This window comes from Lontra canadensis, unplaced genomic scaffold (genome assembly GCF_010015895.1).
Source record: "Lontra canadensis isolate GAN:19392208 unplaced genomic scaffold, GSC_riverotter_1.0 scaffold143, whole genome shotgun sequence".
In the NCBI taxonomy this organism is placed as follows: Eukaryota; Metazoa; Chordata; class Mammalia; order Carnivora; family Mustelidae; genus Lontra; species Lontra canadensis.
Window position 1 is genome coordinate 1664775 of NW_022631137.1, and position 17659 is coordinate 1682433.

The window sequence follows — 17659 nt, forward strand, 5'->3', positions numbered from 1 at the left end:
CTTAACTGGTCCTAGACCAATTCCATGAACGTCTCTGATCTTACCAGAAATCTAAGAAACTGACTCCAGAGTGAAAGAAGAAGAGGAGTTTTCTGCTTTGCTTTTGCAAATGTAGGAATGTAATAAAGCAGCTCACACTGATCAGGGGCATACCTTCTGCCTAGCGAGGATGATAAGGACCCTAAGTAAATTAGCTCAATGAGTCCCACGGTAACCCCAGAAAGTATCTACTCTTATTCTGTCCATTTTACATGAGAACATGGGCATCTGAGAGGTTAAGTCACCGGGAAGTGGCCAAGCTGGGGTTCCAACCCAGGCCTTTTGAGAATTCCGAGCTAAAGCTCTTAACCAGTCTGTTTTAGCTCTGATTCTTCAGACTAGCTTCCCAAAGCCGACTTCAAGGCTGACGGGACGGTGTATCAGACAAACGGTCTGCTCTAACTCAGAAGTTTTTTCACGGTACTCTTTGTGTTACATCTTTGCCCATCATACTGCTGAGTGTGCCCAGCACCCCTCATCGTCTGTCATCCGGCCCCATCAGAGGCTAATTTAACTCCACACTGCATCCATTTGAGAAGCTCTTCCAATTTTTATGTGCCTCTCCCCCACCCCCAGCCTACCACTACCTTCAAATTTCCCTAAAATCACTGAGAGAGGAAAGTATGACTAACAACTCATTTTCAAAGTTCAATAAAAGAGAAAGCATCAGCTAACCGGCAGATAAAATATAAAAGGCAGGTGCAGAGACCCACCCTGGAGTAAGAAGCTCTTGTCTACAAAAATAACTCTCAGTCGTGCAGAGAAGTGAAGCATGGACTGGAGCTGTGAACATTTTGATCATTCCAAAAAGCAGACCCATTGAGGACCTCCAATAACACCTAGAGAGGAGTGATTAAGAGGAAATTAAATGCAGAGATGCATCCCAGAATGTCATTTAGCAATGGCCCAAGCTATTTCTATTCCTTTGAGGGTTTTGTTAAAAAAATTCTCAAAAACAGAGCGACCATTTACTTGTGTGCCAGGCACCGAGCAGGCAGAGCAGTCAAGGACCATTGACTGTTCTCTCCTGTGGGGCATCGTTGGCAGAAGTAGTGTCACCAGTGGTTAAGAATCAAAGGCAGACCACCTGGGTTGAAAATTCATCCTACACTTACTAACTGGGTGATCCCAGGCATACTAGTCAAGGCCCCCTTCCCTCAGTTTTCTCATTTGTGAAATGGAGATAAATATTGTACATATCAAAAAGGATCTTTACAGAGATTCAATAATAGAATGAACATAAGGGTGCCTGGGTGCCTCCGTTGGTTAAGTATCCAACTCTTGCTCTCAGTTCATCAGGTCTTGATTTCAGGATCATGAGCTCAAGCCTTGAACCGGGCTCCACACTTGGTGTGGAATCTACTTAAAAGGAAATTAATAGAATGTACATAAAGTGCCAAAAACATTGTCTAGCATACAGTAAGTGCTCAATGCAAGCTAGGTCAATTACTATTTCTCTCCTGGAAAAACAATCAGTCAAGGTTTACTTTAGAGACTCCACTGTACTCCATTTAAATTGTTCAGTTGGGGCCCAACCTACTTATGGTTGTAGATGAAGGCAGATAGACAGGCAGAGTACTGCTTTCCAAAACTGACTAGGATTAGGCCAATAAACATCACCCTCAGAATTTGTACTGAAACGATTGCAAAAGAAGCTCTCTTTCTTCAGGTAGAATTTAAGCCTGTAGCTGGTGGTCCCCACCTGGAATTTAAAAACCAGGATCCAGCTATACCAGAAAACAGCCCAATTTTGCTGTTATTTGACCCAACAGCTGTTTGTCTTTTAACTCTTTACTGACTCAATTTGGTTTTCTATTGTGCAGGTGAAGATGTCCTAATACAGCCCACAAGAACAATCCATGGCATACATTATCTAACCCATTTTGCAGATGGTATGACTGTGGATCTGAAAGCTAATGTGGCTTTTCCAGGATCTTGCAACTAGTGACTAAGGCCAGAACCAGGATTCAAACCCAGATCTGATTCCCAAACTCTTTTCTACCATATTAATTTGTCTTTCTAAATAATGTCGAAGTGAACAAAAATGCCAAATATTTCTTGGCAGCAACCAAGAAACCAACTAGAGAGGAGGAGTCCTCTCTAGAGTTGACTGTCATCCCCTATCCGAGGTTCTGGACTCCTAATTCCAGACCCTGGGGCTTATCATCTCCTCTCTGGATTAATCCCCAAGTTCAAGTACAAATGATGTTGAGTCTGGCTGTTGGGATGCTACATGTGTTGGTCTCTGTCAGAGTGCCTGGTTTCCCAGCAGAGAGAAGGCTAAGATGGCGTCTATTATGGTACACACACCAAGCCTCATAAATATCTCAACAGAACAGAGGCAAATCTACAAATGTGGGTTGCTTTGCCAATGCTAGATTGCACCATTCTTTGGCCAGATATGGGGGCACCATTCTTTGGCTGCTCCAAACCCAGCCAAAGAACAGGCTGGGTAGTGGCTATGGACTCATTTGGAATGACAGCCTTGCCTGATAGGAATGATGGTTCCTAATCTGAAGGAGATTCAAGGTCTTGAGGAATTTGCCTGAGAGGAAGAAGGTAACACCCATAGAAAAGGTAAGCGATCCAGACAAAAGCTTTGCGGTGGTTAGATGACCCTGCCCCACTCTTTGGCCAGAGATAGTGGGACCAGGTGTGACCTGCTGGAGGTCTTAGGGGTCAAGTATAAGCTGTGAGCAAGCAATGGGACTGTCATCACGCATCCAATTATTTCACACCATCAGATCACATTCCATGTAAAATCAATTTCTTTCTATGACACTGGACGAAGTACTCCTAGGTTTGCAAGGCTTTAGGTGGCTTGGCCCTTGCCTACTTCCCAGCCTCATCTCAAGCAACATATCTCTACTCAGTTCCTGAGTCATGCCACACTTCTTCCTCCACGCTTCCATCTCCGTAGACCACCCAGGAGTCTCAACTCCTCTCCCTGCCTTCAACTGTGACTCAAATATCATTTCTCGGGATGCTTTAATTTTCATTTCCACAGCTTTGGGGAATCTTGGAGCATCTACCCATTTAGTGCATAAACATAATCAGCCTTAAACAAAGGACATTTGCAGCAGAAAAGAAATCCAATCCCTAGACAAATCCTGAGTCTTACCAAATGGTGCTCACTGCACTATTTGCCCTCGTCCGTCTTGAGCATCATCTCATTTCAGTCTTTAATGAGAAACTCCTCCATGAATGCTTCCCATTCCAGGGAGAGGCCCTCCAGAGTCAGGAGCACGCCTTCCCCTCTGTCTTTGTTCTGCCTGTCAGAGCCCAGAGGACTAATCTACTCCCATCCCCACGGAAGGAGAGCAGTACTAATAGAAAACCAACCCTGGTGACTGCTTTGTGCTCATTTTCAACCTCACTGGCATCTAAGCCTCTGAGATCCAGGAGATTAATTTATTGTTCATATTGATCAACTCCACTTCTCATGGCAGCCAGCTGTACACAGATACGTGAAAGGAGCAGCCTCTGATATGTCCCTGGATAGAGTTGTCCGTGACGCAGGGTCAGGGTCACCAAACCGCATGGATAGGCCTGATGAACTCTCTCCAAATTCAGACCGTCCTCTCCATCTCCTGTGTGGTTCTAGCTCAGACTCCTGGTCTCTTGTCTGTACAGTCCAGCCTTGACTTCTGACTGCATCCTTGCCCCTGACTAGTCCCTCTTGCAGACAAGCAGAGTTTGAAACTTCCCAAATGCAAACCCAGATCTGTCCCCTGATTGCAAACCCACCATCAGAAAACAGATTCTTGAACTCCAATTACGTGCAATCCATATATATAATTTCTTCACATCCATCTGATTTTCAATAAATCAATGCAGTTTTATTCTAAATGAATATGTTAAAATTATAAAAGACAATCCTAAGTAGAATTTTGTAAAAGAAAATTATATATTGAAGTAAATGGAAAGAGTGGTATCTTCTGTCAATACAGAATGTGAGCTTAATTCAAAAGTAAAACAATGTTACTAAATTAGACCCAGACGTTAGAATTGCCTGTCAAGTATTCTGGGTCTCTTGGCTAGAAGGGTAGATTAGCAAATGTTGGAGACCTTGGGGCTTATTAAAAACAAAACAAAACACCAACGAAATCAAGTCACCTTGATACAATCCTAAGGTCTGAAAAATAACTGACAAGACAATAACTTCAACATTTCTTCACTAACTGATTTGATGCCATGTCCATGAGACACCTGAAGGTACCTCATTTACCATCTGAAATCTGAGCCCTACATGTGGCAATACTGGCCCATAGGAAAACACTGTCCTCCTCCACCATACATCTTTAAAAAGAGGACATTTGACAGGGAACCCAGCACCCTGTTTCTTGAGTCCTGGCTGACCTCATCTTATTCTTGGCAAAGCCTTCCCCTTAGTTCATTGCTACACTCCACCACGGCCAGCCAGCCTCTGGCTCCAACTCTGGGCTCTGTCCCCCTCTCCCGCTTTCCTCAGGACTTCTTCTTTGGTGAGTTATCACACAAAGTTTGAGTTTGGTTCCATATATCTCTGACCTCCTCCAACAAGGACCTTCCCTCCCTTACTCTCTCCTTCCACTGAGAGGGGAGATTGATACAATGCCCATGAACCATCGGCGATACACACATTACTCTCCATAATCTTCTAACCATTCACTGCACCAGTCTCCCCACTGGTCACCCTCAGACATGCACACCGGGCCTGGACCTATCCGAAACACACCACATGCTTTTAGGCCTCCGTCTTTGCCCTCCCTCTTCCCTCTGCCAGTCAGGCCTTCAACAGCCACTGAAGATACTCACATCTTCCTAATCCACTGAGACTTGGCTTGCAAGTCTCAAGACTTCAAGTCTCTTGAATCTTCTCTACATATGGGTTTTACTTTTCTTGCACAGTGTTTTAAAAATCAGTAGTTTTCCACTAAAATCTGTATTTCCAGATTGCCTTAGAAATTGGCAACACTGAACGTATATTCCCCATGGTAACAGGTAGCTGCAACAGAGCCCCTGCATATGGGGTCACTGTTCTTGAGTTCACTGCTGTCCCCATGGCTTCATGTTGGCCCTCAATCCCCATCACTAACATGGGATTCCTGCCTGGACCCGGCAGATGAGGGAGTTTGTTTCTTGGCTTAGGCCAAGCATCTCTTCTTCTGTAAAACATTCCCCAAGCCTTCTAGGTCCCTAGGTCCCCTGGTGGTCTGTTTCTGTGAGCCTCCATAACACTTTCTAGGGGACTCATCATTTAAAAAAAATTAAATTATAAATGACATGTGATACCTGTAGCTATGGACATTAGCAAAAGCAAAAATGAAAGTAGATGCAGTCGACTGTGTTCTTATTTTGTACCAGGCATTATACGTGTGTGTGTGTGTGTGTGTGTGTGTGTGTGTGTGTGTGTGTCACATACTGCCTTACAGTATTATCAACTCCTCAAATCAACTTTTCAAGTGAGTTATATTATCTCTAATTCACAGACAGGCAGATGGAGACTGATACAAGGTAAGAGAGCTTCTCAAAGTCACAGAACTGCTAAGTAGGAGAACTGGGATAAAAACTCAGGACTTTTGGGGAGCCTGGGTGGCTCAGTGGGTTAAAGCCTCTACCTTCAGCTCAGGTCATGATCCCGGGGTCCTGGGATCGAACCCCACATCAAACCCCCTCTCTCTCTGCCAGCCTCTCTGCCTACTTGTGATCTCTGTCTGTCAAATAAATAAAATCTTAAAAAAACCCCAAAAAACAGGATTTTCAAGCTCTAAGACCTATGTTTTTCACTCCTATACTATGTTCACTCCTGTGCTGTGAGCATGGAATTTCTAATCCTTGCAAACACCCTCGTGAAAAGACAAAAGCTAGAACTGAACCAGGTCTACCAGAAACAGAAGCCAGCACTGTATGTCAGGCTGCCTTCTCTTGTCCTCGAGAGACCAGAAAAAGTCCTGGCATCCCCACCACCGGGGCCAGCGGCTCATCAGAGGGTCAGGGCTGACAAGGGTATGGTAAGTCAATATGGTGAGTCTCTACCAGAGCTAGAACATGAGGGCTGAAGGTTGTCCTAAATTGAAAAACAGGTGATTTTGTTGGCAATGGATGAAGATGCCAGTCTGGGCAGAAATTCATCTGTAGGAAAAGGCAAATCTCCTACAAACGTAATTCTCATGTTTGTGTGTGTGAGGCAGTCTAGCGTTAGAGCTAAGAGCCTAGGCTGTGCGTTAAGAATCTGTGAGTTCAGGGGCGCCTGGGTGGTTCAGAGGGTTAAAAGCCTCTGCCTTTGGCTCAGGTCACGATCATAGAGTCCTGGGATCGAGCCCCGCCTCGGGGCTCTCTGCTCAGCAGGGAGCCTGCTTTCCCCCCTCTCTCTCTGCCTGCCTCTCTGCCTGCTTGTGATCTCTCTGTCAAATAAATAAATAAAATCTTAAAAAAAAAAAAAAAAGAATCTGTGAGTTCAGATCCTGGCCTCTGATGCCACTCGTTCTCCGGCAAGTCACTTAACCTCTTCCATTTTTCTGTAATGGGGATCCTGTTGGTACCTCCCGCACAGGGTGCTGAGAGTACGGAAGGCCCTTCAGAGTCCTGATCCAGAGCGAGTCTCATAACAGGGAAAAGTCAGAACAGAAGGCTCAGGGTTAACCGAGGCAGGCAGCATCTGCTCCGGACCCCATCGCAGCTCCAACTGGATCCAATCTGAAAGTCGCCCCAACTTTGAAAACAGCTCAGACTCCTTCCATGCAATTTCATAGCGGATCTGAAACTGTTTAGCCGCACCAGGCCAGGCAGCAAGCGAGAAGAGGAAGGGCTGTCTGTGTTTATAGCCTTTGACAAATGGGCTCTCATCTCCTCCTGACAGATTCTCCCCCCGGCTGATCCATCCACCTCTTCTGCCATCACCTGAATTGCAGTCTTCATAATAGTACTGGAATTCAGATGGATTTTACACCACAAATAAAAATGAATTTAAATGCCTCGGCTCCGCACAAGCAACAAGGGTACTGTAAATGTCAAGGGCAGGCGGTTTTGCAAGGCCATACGGCCGCTCCGAGTGATGGGCTGGCTCCCATCACCTTTGCTAAATCTGCATTAGCTCCACGGCATTCACTGTGGGAGGAAACAATCTGAGCTCTGCTTCCCACTTAAGGGTGAAAAATGCCTGCAGCCTTTGAGATCTTCCCGTGACAGCCTCTGAATGACTCTAAGAAATGGCCAGAAAGCCATCCACATGCAGGTGCACTCACGGGGGCTCTGGGATTTGGTGAGCTTGGAAGCAGAAGGGAACCGTGAAACAGAAGCACTCCCCCGATACGAGGCCCGCATTTCTCCATATGCAACCGGCAATCGGCAGGGAGCTCCTTGCCGATGTCTGCCAGTGGAAGACAGGCACCCAGAATAAAGAAACACAGAGACGCGGGAGAGAAGGATTCTCTCGCTCGGTCTCGGACAGAACCAGTGTGCAGACCAGAAAAACAGGAAGGATGTGGGCTCTCTCAGCTCTTACGGGCTCACCGCTTATCTTCTGTCATTGTACCTGCGGGATGCAGTCAATGCAAGAATGATTCATCTGCTGGACAGGATGAGGCATGAAAACGGAGGGGGCAGCAGGGAAAGACCCTATTAGACTCCACAGCAAACTCGAGTTCCCGTTCTCTAAAATCCTTCTCTCCAGAAGGTCCTCAACCACAGCCAGAGGCACAGATGTAAGCCCGCAAGCGCATCCAAACAGAGAGAGTATACTGAAGAGAGGCAGACAGGAAGGAAGGAAAAGCAGAAGGGAAATGAAAAAGGAAATAAAAACCAGGTTTCCCCGGGGATCCACCTCGTCCCACAGATACCACGTTAAGCTTCCCTGACTACAGGAAACTGAGCTTTCGAGAAATCACGGCTGGTTTGCTTCAGAGCACTCAGTGCTTCGTAAAAACCCACACGGGCCAAGGGCTGCGTCTTCAGAGGCAGGCTGACTTATTATTTTGGCACCTCTGTCATCTCTCGTCACTTCAATTCCACTTTATCAAATTACCGATTTTGCCAGAAGCATTCGGATTAAGTGGAGAGGGGCACACACGCGCGCGCGCGCACACAGGAGCAAGTGTCATCACTTCAATGGTGAAATTTCATAATTATACGTCAGGGTGACAGAAGTACCAGAGTGCATTGGAGAGCCTGGATCAAGATCACTCCTGATGCCTCGGCCGCCCTCTCCCTGCGTGCCCTCCTGCCACAACCCTGCACACATGGGCGGGGCCGGCACCCTTCGGCGGGGGTGGGGCCGGCGCCGCGCTGGGATGACTGGGGTTGACTTTTCCCTTAGGAGACAAGACCCTGACATACAGAGCTACCCCCCAAACCTCACCCCCACCCTCAGCCCCATTAGGAGACCCAGAGGAGCTACAGCCCAAATGTAAGAATCACACAAAAATAAGTCAGAAACGAATTCCTGGAGGAAGAAAATTTCTCCCATTGGACAGAAGGAATAATAAGTCCTTAGAGAAGAAGACGGCAGAAACGGAGGTGGGCATTATAGCGGTGGGACTGCTAGGAGTCATCACCAATGGACTGCCAGCGGAGAGGTGTGGTCAATTCATGCGCCATCGGTCACGAGAACTCATGTTTAGAAAACCCCGGGTGAACCTGTTCGGAGACGAGGCTGTTTTTGGCGTGCCTGACTCAACCCCACAGGCTATGACAAAGCACAGAAATGCATATACGTGTGTGCATGTGTGTGCACACGCATGTGTGTTTCTCTTGTCTGAAAATAGTGGAAGCCGTGTACAGATATGACTTTTCCTACCAATAAAACATCACGAGGCATCCACAGACTTGGGGGATCCTTATTGCCATGATATATGAACCAATGGCAGTCTGGATCAGCAGAACGGAGCCATGTGGCCGGCTTTCACTGCCCAGAGATTATCCTGGCTGCTCATTTATCTTACGGAAGACAGAACTGATATTGTTGTAAGGTATCAGGACTCCTGGTGTCTTTGAAACACTACTAGCAAAGAAGATACCCAAAAAAATCATATATATGAAAGAAACATGCTTGTGATTTCCACAAAAGTCCAAGGGAAGTGGAAGCATCCCGAATGTAGGAAGCAGGGCAGGGGACATCAGCTTTCACTTTGATGTGGGCAGAGCGGCTGGGGCGGATCCCCCACAGCAGAATTGGGAGGAACGGATGAAAAAAGACTGTAGACATATGTTCAGCCTTAATTCCATTTGCCCAACACACAAAATTACACACCTACAAGAACGACAGCATGCAAATACGCAGCAGACACAAATATGAACTGAAATGCCTTTGCCTGCAAACGGAGAGAGCCACCCAGAAACGGAACCTACCCAAGGATCACGAGGAGGGAATCTCAGCCTCCATATCATTATTCTTTTCAACAGGAGGAGATTAACACTCCTTAAAACAATCCATGGCAATTGCCTTTTATTTAAAAAGCAAATTTTGTTTTGAGGAGTCCTCAACCACCTTCTTAATCAGCAGATGACGGAGCTATCACAAAATCAGGGCTGAAAACCTCTGCTTGAAGTAACTGCATTTGACAATAATGGTACAGTTGCACAGAGAAACATCTTTCAAAATTGCGGAATGATGTCAAAAGTAGCCAGGAGATATGTACCCTCAATTCACTTACTTGACCTCTTTGGATCCAAGGCGTTAAAGGTAGAATTTGATCTGCTTGGATGCCCTTTACCAGGGAAACTGCTGTGAACTCTCGTCAATAAGGACAGGTCGTGGAGAACAATTGTCTAACAGTTGTTTTTCCTGAGTGGATCCACACCAAGTGTAACAGGAAGATAAATGGGGGGCAGGGGGGCTCTGAAAATATAAAAAAGGACCTCCCCTCCCTGCCCCCCGCAAACATCTCACATAAATAGATCTATGCCATAGAACATCATTGCTCCCATCAATGTGTCATGATGGAAACTGAGGCAGGCTCCCTCTCAAAGTGTAGAGATCAAATATGGGGACACAACTTGGAAAGCCCAATATTTTATATCCTACCATATATGTATGTAATATTACAGAAAAATCGTTCATAACATTCAACAACAAGGTGAAATGAGTTAAGGATAAATGAGCTATTTTCCTGAAGACAAGCATAGGACTAAGAGAAAAAATTGGCACCAACATATTCAATACTTAATTATGTTATGTGCTCTTCACCGAAACCATCAGAGGTAACACAAACAAACATTTTAAAGTATGACTGCCTTTAAGCGTCTAATATCAGTACCCGGATCACGGTTGCAAGCCATCATCCAGCCTTAAACACCTGGGTTAAAATCATAGAGTTTTGTTTTGTTTTTTTAAAAACCAAAAAGATGAAAAACACTGACTTACCTTTCTGTCCTCTATTTCCACACAGGTATTGCAGTCTGCTTTGATATCCTGAGAGGAAGAGAAAAGAAAAAGAAAGAACAGGAGTCAGACTTCTGGTCAGGGAACATTCAGCAGTGTCGTTGAAATGCCCTTTAAAATAATAAAAAAAACTCGCACTCCTAACGGTCGTTTCTCGAGCCATTGCTCTTTATAGCCCTTTTAAGAAGTATATGCCCGGGTGTTTGCATTAGAGACATATGGATGTCATAACTAAGCTTTATTACATGCAGATGTGGGGTGAAGGCAAAAGTTATGGATCAGGGGCCACAACAGAGAGAAGCTGACGGCTCATAAAATAATATGAGACTTATTATCTCTCTCTCTTTCATTCCAGATTTAGGATAGTCAAATCTACCACCTTTCAACACAACACCATCACCATCTATTTTTTTTTTAATCTTTCTGTCCATCCACTTTTCCATCCATCCGTCATCCCCCACTTATCCATTTATCTGTCATCTGTCCATCCATTCATCCATTGGTCCACCCATCCAGCTATATTCATGGCACATTAACTTTTTATGCCTTTTTTCACGTTGCTCTGGGATGGTTTCTACCCTCAAGGAATTCACCAGTTAGGTGAATTAATCACCAGTTAGGTGTGTGGGCTCACCCACACACACACACAAAAGCACCTGTAATATTCATTTACTTATGCATTCAGAAGATAGGCATTCAGCACTTACTGCTTGCCAGGCCTTGCTCTAGGAAAGGAAGACTCAGTAACATACAAAACACATGGAAAGTCCTGCCCTGGCAAGGCTTACACTCTGCTAGAGGAGACAGACAATTAAAAAGGAAACATCAATAAATGGTATTTTTTAATATTATAAGAGGATTCGTACTACGAAGACAGATAAGGCCGGGAGAAGGGAATGGAAATGATGAGCACGGGGGAATAAGATCTTAAATTTAAAGACAAGTGGCAACTGAGCAAAGGGTTGAAGAAAGTTAGGGGATGAGCCATGTCGCCATCCAGGGCAAGAGCCTCTCAGGCAAGGGAAGAGCCTGTGCAAAGTATCAGACACCGTTTCACTACAGGAAGGAAGGAGGAGGACTCAGTGGCAGGATGGAAGCAAATTAGGAAAATACTGGGAGATGAGGTCAGAGGAGGATGTCAGCTTTTATTCTAAGAGCAGCGAGGAACCACCCAGGGTTGGTTGGTTTGTTTTTGAGTTTGTTTGATCTGGTGGCAAAATACACACAACATTGGGGCCCTTGGGTGGCTCAGTGGGTTAAAGCCTCTGCCTTCAGCTCAGGTCATGATCCCAGGGTCCTGGGATCGAGCCCCGCATCGAGCTCTCTGCTCAGCAGGGAACCTGCTTCCTCCTCTCTCTCTCTGCCTGCCTCTCTGCCTACTTGTGATCTCTGTCTGTCAAATAAATAAATAAAATTAAAAAAAAAATACACACAACATTTACATTTAACCCTTCTGAAGTATACGGTTTAGTGGCTGGAAGCTCGTTCACATTGCTGTGTAACCATCCCTGCCCTCCACCTCGAGGAATTTTTTCACCCTCCCCAACCTGAAATGCTGTCCCCAATAAACACCAACGCCCCATGTCTCCATTCCCCAGCCCGTGTAGGCCACCAATCTACTTCCTTTGTGAGTCTGACAACTCTAGGGACCTCACTGTGCTGGTCTGCTAGGACTGCCATAACAAATACCACAGACTGGGAGACCTAAATAAAAGAGATGTATTTTTTCACACTTTCAGAGGCCAGAAGTCCAAAATCAAGATGCTGTCAGGGTGGGTTTCTGGTGAGACCTCTCTTCCAGGCCTGCAGATGGCCACCACCTTCTCACTGTGCCCTCATGTGGCGTCTTCTCTGGTGCATGGACAGAGGTCTCTGGAGTCCCCTCCTCTTCTTATAAGGACACAGTAGTATCGAACTAGGGCCATTATGACTTTTTACATCTCCATTACCTCCCCAGAGGCCCTGTATCTGAAAACAGTGATACTGGGGGTTGGAGCCTCAAGATACAAACTTGAAGGTAGGGCCCACTTTGGTGTATAACACTCATATAAGAGGGATTGTACAGTATCTGCTCTTTTGTGTCTGGCTTATTTCATTTAGCACAACTCCATTCAAGGCTCAGCCATGTACTTAGTAGTATGTGTCAGATTTCCATTATTTTAAGGATGAAGAATATTCCATTGCATGTATATATGACATTGTGTGCATCCATGTTCATCCGTGGATAGATACTGGGCTGTTTCTCCCTTTTGGATACTGTGAATAATGAACATAGGTGTACACACATCTGTTCAAGTCCTTGCTTTCAAGTCTTTTGCATAGATGCCCAGAGGACGAAATGCTGGACCACAGGCTAATTCTGTGTTTAATTTTTTTTAGGAACCATCATACTGTTTTTCATAGCAGCTGCACCATTTTACATTCCCACCAGCAGTGCATGTGGGTTCCAATTTCTCCACGTCCTGGCCAGCGCTTGTCTTCATTCACAGGTTTTGAAGTGAGAAGAGACATGTTCTGACTTCTGTTTTAACAGGATAGACAACTTAGAGCCAAGGGCACAAAGGGAAACTGGTTTGGGGTTGGCTGGAGAAGGTTGGATATAAGGTGGTGGTGTGGCTGGGAAGGGTGACTGCAGGGAGGTGGTAAGAAGTGGTCAGAATCTGGATGGAGTGGGGCACTTGGGTGGCTCAATCAGTTAAACATTTGACTCTTGATTCTGGCTCAGATCATGATCTCCGGGTTGTGGGTTTGAGCCCTGCGTCAGGCTCCATGCTCAGTGGGGAGCCACCTTCTCCTTCGCCCTCGTTCTCTGCCCCTGTTCTGTCTCTCTCTCTGTAAAATGACATAATAAAATATTTTTTTTAAAAAGAATATGGATGGAGTGAAGAGATAGATGCCTGAAAGGATAGGATGTGGAATATGAGAGAAAGATGGAGGCCAAGGACCATGCCAAGGTTTTGGGCCCGACCATTCTAGCAATGGAGATGGAGGCGAGCAGGACTATGGGTAAGGCAGGATGATGCATGGGTCTGCAAACAATAGTGGCTCAGTGTGGGGTGAGTTAAATCTATAGAAATATTTATTCTCTCCCCAAGAACTAGCTGGGTTTACTCTACTGATGCGTCCGTGGGAGAGGGTTGATTAAGTGGAAGGCTATCACCATGGTGATTTATTAAGCATAACAAATTCTCGGTCTGTGTGAATCACAAGTGAAACAAAAGAAGACAATATCATAATCTGAAGATTATGCTTTTTGTGTAATGGAATGTTTTAATATCAGTAAAATGGGACTGAAACAATGAGCGATGATTGGAAGCCTCCCTGGCACTAGGAACTATGGTAGGTGTTTTTCACACTTGTCTTTAAACTCCCCGTAACCAAACGAGGTTGGCATTTTTATTTTTTTACCACATAAAAATTGAGGTAAATGATCAGGTCACCCATCCTTGGTCACACAACGATGGAGCTAAGTCTACACCCAGAAGTGGGTCCTAACACCAGGCACTTTGCTTTCCTTTCAGGTGATTTTATTTTATTTTACTCGAGGTGGTTGGTCAGTCTGGACAATTCAGGCCATGTGTCTCGTTATTTTCCTTTCTATGGGGAGGAGGGACATCTAAAGCAAAATGATCTAGAGTCGAGGCACAGTTGTGATTCTCCAAGTGTGATCCCCAGGTCAGCAGCACCAGCATCACCTGAGAACCTATTAAAAAAGTGCATCTTCTGGGGCCGGACCAGATGATATGCTCAGAGATCTGTGTGTTAGCAAGCCCTCCAGGGGTTCTGCTGGGAGCTCAAGGCTGAAGCCTTGACTGCAGGACGTTGTCATGGTTAGCAGTTCCTGTGCTAAAGCCAGACGCCTGCCCCCCAAGTGTGGAGCCATCGCATGCCAGCTGTGGGGCTGAGGCAAGTGTCTTTACCTTTTGAAGTCTTGATTGCCTATTTGTGACAAAGGGGTACTATGAGAAACGGGCTATTCAAAGAGGGGGTCTGTGCCCCAAATAGAGCATCTCAGGCTTCACCGCACATATACTGACTCAGACTCTACCTTTTTACAAGCGTGTAGAACGAGTGTGTTCCCCAAAATACAGAGGCTGAAGCTCTAACCCCCCAGTGTGGCTGTATTTGGAAATGGGGCCCCTAAGGAAGTAATTAAGGTTAAACGAGGTCAAAAAAGGGTGGAACTTGATCTGATGGGATTAATGTCCTTATCAGAAGAGACACCAAAGAGCTTGTTCCCTCTCTGCATCCATGAACAGAGGAAAGGCCATGTGAGAACACAGAAAGGAGGTGCTGTCTGCACCCCAGGAAGAGTGCCACCCAGAACCTGGTCATGCCGGCACCCTGATCTCAGACTTCCAGCTTCCAGAACTCTAAGAACACACATTTTTGTTGTTTTAAATCTCTCAGTTGGTTTTATTTTGTTATAGCGGCTCCTGCTGACTCAGACAACAAGATTCTCAGATGATCTGCAAGGTCCACTCCTGGGACTGGGGGTCGTTGTTTTCTCACCACACCCCTGATTTATGGCTGACATCCCTGGCTGACCTTGAACCTTTACTCTTTTTTTTTTTTTTTAAGATTTTATTTATTTATTTATTTATTTGTCGGGGAGGGGGGTGAGAGAGAGAGAGCATAAGCAGGCAGAGGCAAAAAGAAGGAGGAAGCAGACTCCCTGCTGAGCAGAGAGCCTGATAAGGGGCTCGATCCCGGGACCCTGGGATCATGACCTGAGCCGGAGGCAGAGGCTTTAACCCACTGAGTCACCCAGGTGCCCCATGAACCCTTTCTCTCAAACTGAGAACTCTCTTTGTATTGATCCACTAAGACACATAGGGAATAACTGGGAATGGGAATGATGAAAATCATGAATTATTTTTAAACCCAGGAGATGCCACCTAGAAACAAGGCAGGAAACAACAGTTCCTTGTCTGCTTTAGGCTGTTCTGATCAGGGGAAGTGTTCATTTCCTTTCTCTCCTCCAGGGAATATACGTTGAGTTTTCAGGGAAGAGTCTCCATATCCAATTCTGATTTACCCACAAAGAAGTGGCAGGTGTTAATCAACTAATAACGAAATCAATAAGCCAAAGGCAGGTTTTTGTTTTTAATCTGCCACCAAGGACCCTCACAAGCAACAGAAAAAAGCCATCTGGTAGAATCAGGGCTCTTGCCATTTCCCTAAGATTATTCAATTTATTCTTGTCAGGATTAATTTACTAAGCCCACGCTGGATTTTTTATTTAGATGATATTGTTGGTTTTTCACCCACTGCAGATCTACGCAGGAGGCACCACAGGGGACTGCACTCGCCTCTGAACAATGTTGGACTCAAATTGGAAAAATGTCACTTTGGCGGGAACAAATTATTGTTCAGATCACTCCACATAGAGCTGGTGTCTCCGGGTGGGCTCCGACCTGACCTTTTCCGAACCAGAACAGTCGAGTAAGTACTTCAGCCCCACTTGATGACTTCGCTTGGGAAACAGCTCAACGACTTAAGTGTTAAGTATGAATTTGGAGCCGTGTACTCATCACCAACCCATCAATTTCCCTACAGAAGCCAGGCATTCTCCTTTCTGTAGCTGGAAAACTCCAAATGGTGACTCAGACGCTAGCAACAGATGGGACTCTGCACACGCGAGGGAATCACACTGCTTGGCTTCATGCACCTGGACTCTGCTCCACACTAGATGTGGGTTGGTGCCTCAGTTTCCCTGTCTGTAAAATAATGATAGCCGCCTCCTGTGTTGTCAGGCATCTCTAATGCGTGCAAAGGTCTTAGCATATGGCAAGTCATCAATAAATGTTAGCTGTCATCAATGGCATCCTCCAAATGTCTTTGTGAGACCAGGTTCTGAGTAGAGTCCTGAGAACTTAAAAACGGTTCTATTTTTAAAGTTTGCTCTTCCAAGTCTTCCGAGTTCTTCTGGCTTTTAGACATCAGAGCACTTGTGTGTCTGTTCTTTTCAGAAGCTGTTCTCTCTCCCAAGAGAGACTTCTTTTCTTTTGCATTTTTGTGTGTTTGGCGTTCCTGATGATTTTTGTGGGTCAGGGGTTATTTATGCCCACAGTGCAGAGAACCATAATCCTGGATCAGGTGTCAGCATCATTCACAGCTCTGAAGTGCCCAGAAGTTAAAGGTCCCTGGGAATAGGTGGAGGGAAATGTCTGCCAGTGGGAATCTGGAGGCCTTAAAGGATTTAGACGCTAGGAGTCTAGAGTGGGTAGAACAGTAATCCTCCAAAGGTTAACTCCATGCCCCAATCCCTGGAATCTGAGAATGCGAACTTATTTGGAAATTGGGTCTTTGCAAATGTAATTTAGGATCTTGAAGTGAGATCATCTTGGATCATCTCTATGGGCCCTAAATCCAATGGCAAGAGTCCTTTTAAGAGATAGAAAGGAGATGGCTATGTGAAGACAAAGGCAGAGCCTAGAGTGACATGGCCATCAGCCACAGAGTGCCCAAAGCCAGCAGGAGCTGGAAGACCCAAGGGCAGGGTTCACTCCCAGAGAGTCTGGTAGGAGAGGCCCCTCTGACATCTTGATTTCAGACTTGCACCCTCCAGAACTATGAGAAAATACATTTCTGTTGTATTAAGCCACAGATTTGTGGTAATTTTTTACAGAAGCCAGAGAAAACTAATCAAGAGCCTCAAGGAGCTTCCAGTATGACTCCCTCATATTTGATACCTGCTTACTCATCGCAGAGAAAGGAAAGGCATGATCCAGAGACCACACCACGCAATCCAACCCCTGGGGGAGCAGAAAAACCCCTTTATATAAGAGATGCAAGGGCAGGTGCATAGGTGTTCTGTTCACGCGCCCTTGTGTTTTCAGAGGACAGCCCCTGGAACCTCTGGTAATGACTTCAGGTATCAACCCTGGAAGGACAATATAGGGAAAAGACCAGGGCACTTATACTGGACATGAGGGTAATGTGAGGTCATTTTATCTTTGATGTGACATTGTTCTCCTGGACTCAGCTATCCACCAAGTCCCAGAGAGCATTTCAAAGGAAATACCTACCGTTAAAAACAGCTCTCAAGAGCTGGTGGGTGATGTGGGAAATGAAGGCGAAAGAAAAATTCGATTTCCTTACTACTTACAGCCCACTGACAAGTCCTTGAAACAGGCAGAGTGACCTTCCTCTAAGAACTCAGATGCCTCGATGTTAATACTTTGCTGAGGGCAGAAGGCAATCTCAGTCTGACCCCCAGGATCCTGTAAGTCTACTTGAACATATAAAAATTCCTTT

The 17659-nt window shown here is 45.6% G+C and overlaps 1 protein-coding gene across 12 annotated transcripts in view; it reads right to left on the minus strand.

Moving 5' to 3' along the window:
* Window positions 1–17659, minus strand: part of RBFOX1 (RNA binding fox-1 homolog 1) — a 2042166-nt gene that overhangs the window by 905743 nt on the left and 1118764 nt on the right. For all 12 annotated transcript variants that reach the window (XM_032843801.1, XM_032843800.1, XM_032843795.1 and 9 more), the window contains one exon: window positions 10382–10429. In XM_032843801.1, the coding sequence (XP_032699692.1) occupies window positions 10382–10429 (48 nt within the window). The remainder of the gene's footprint in view (window positions 1–10381; window positions 10430–17659) is intronic.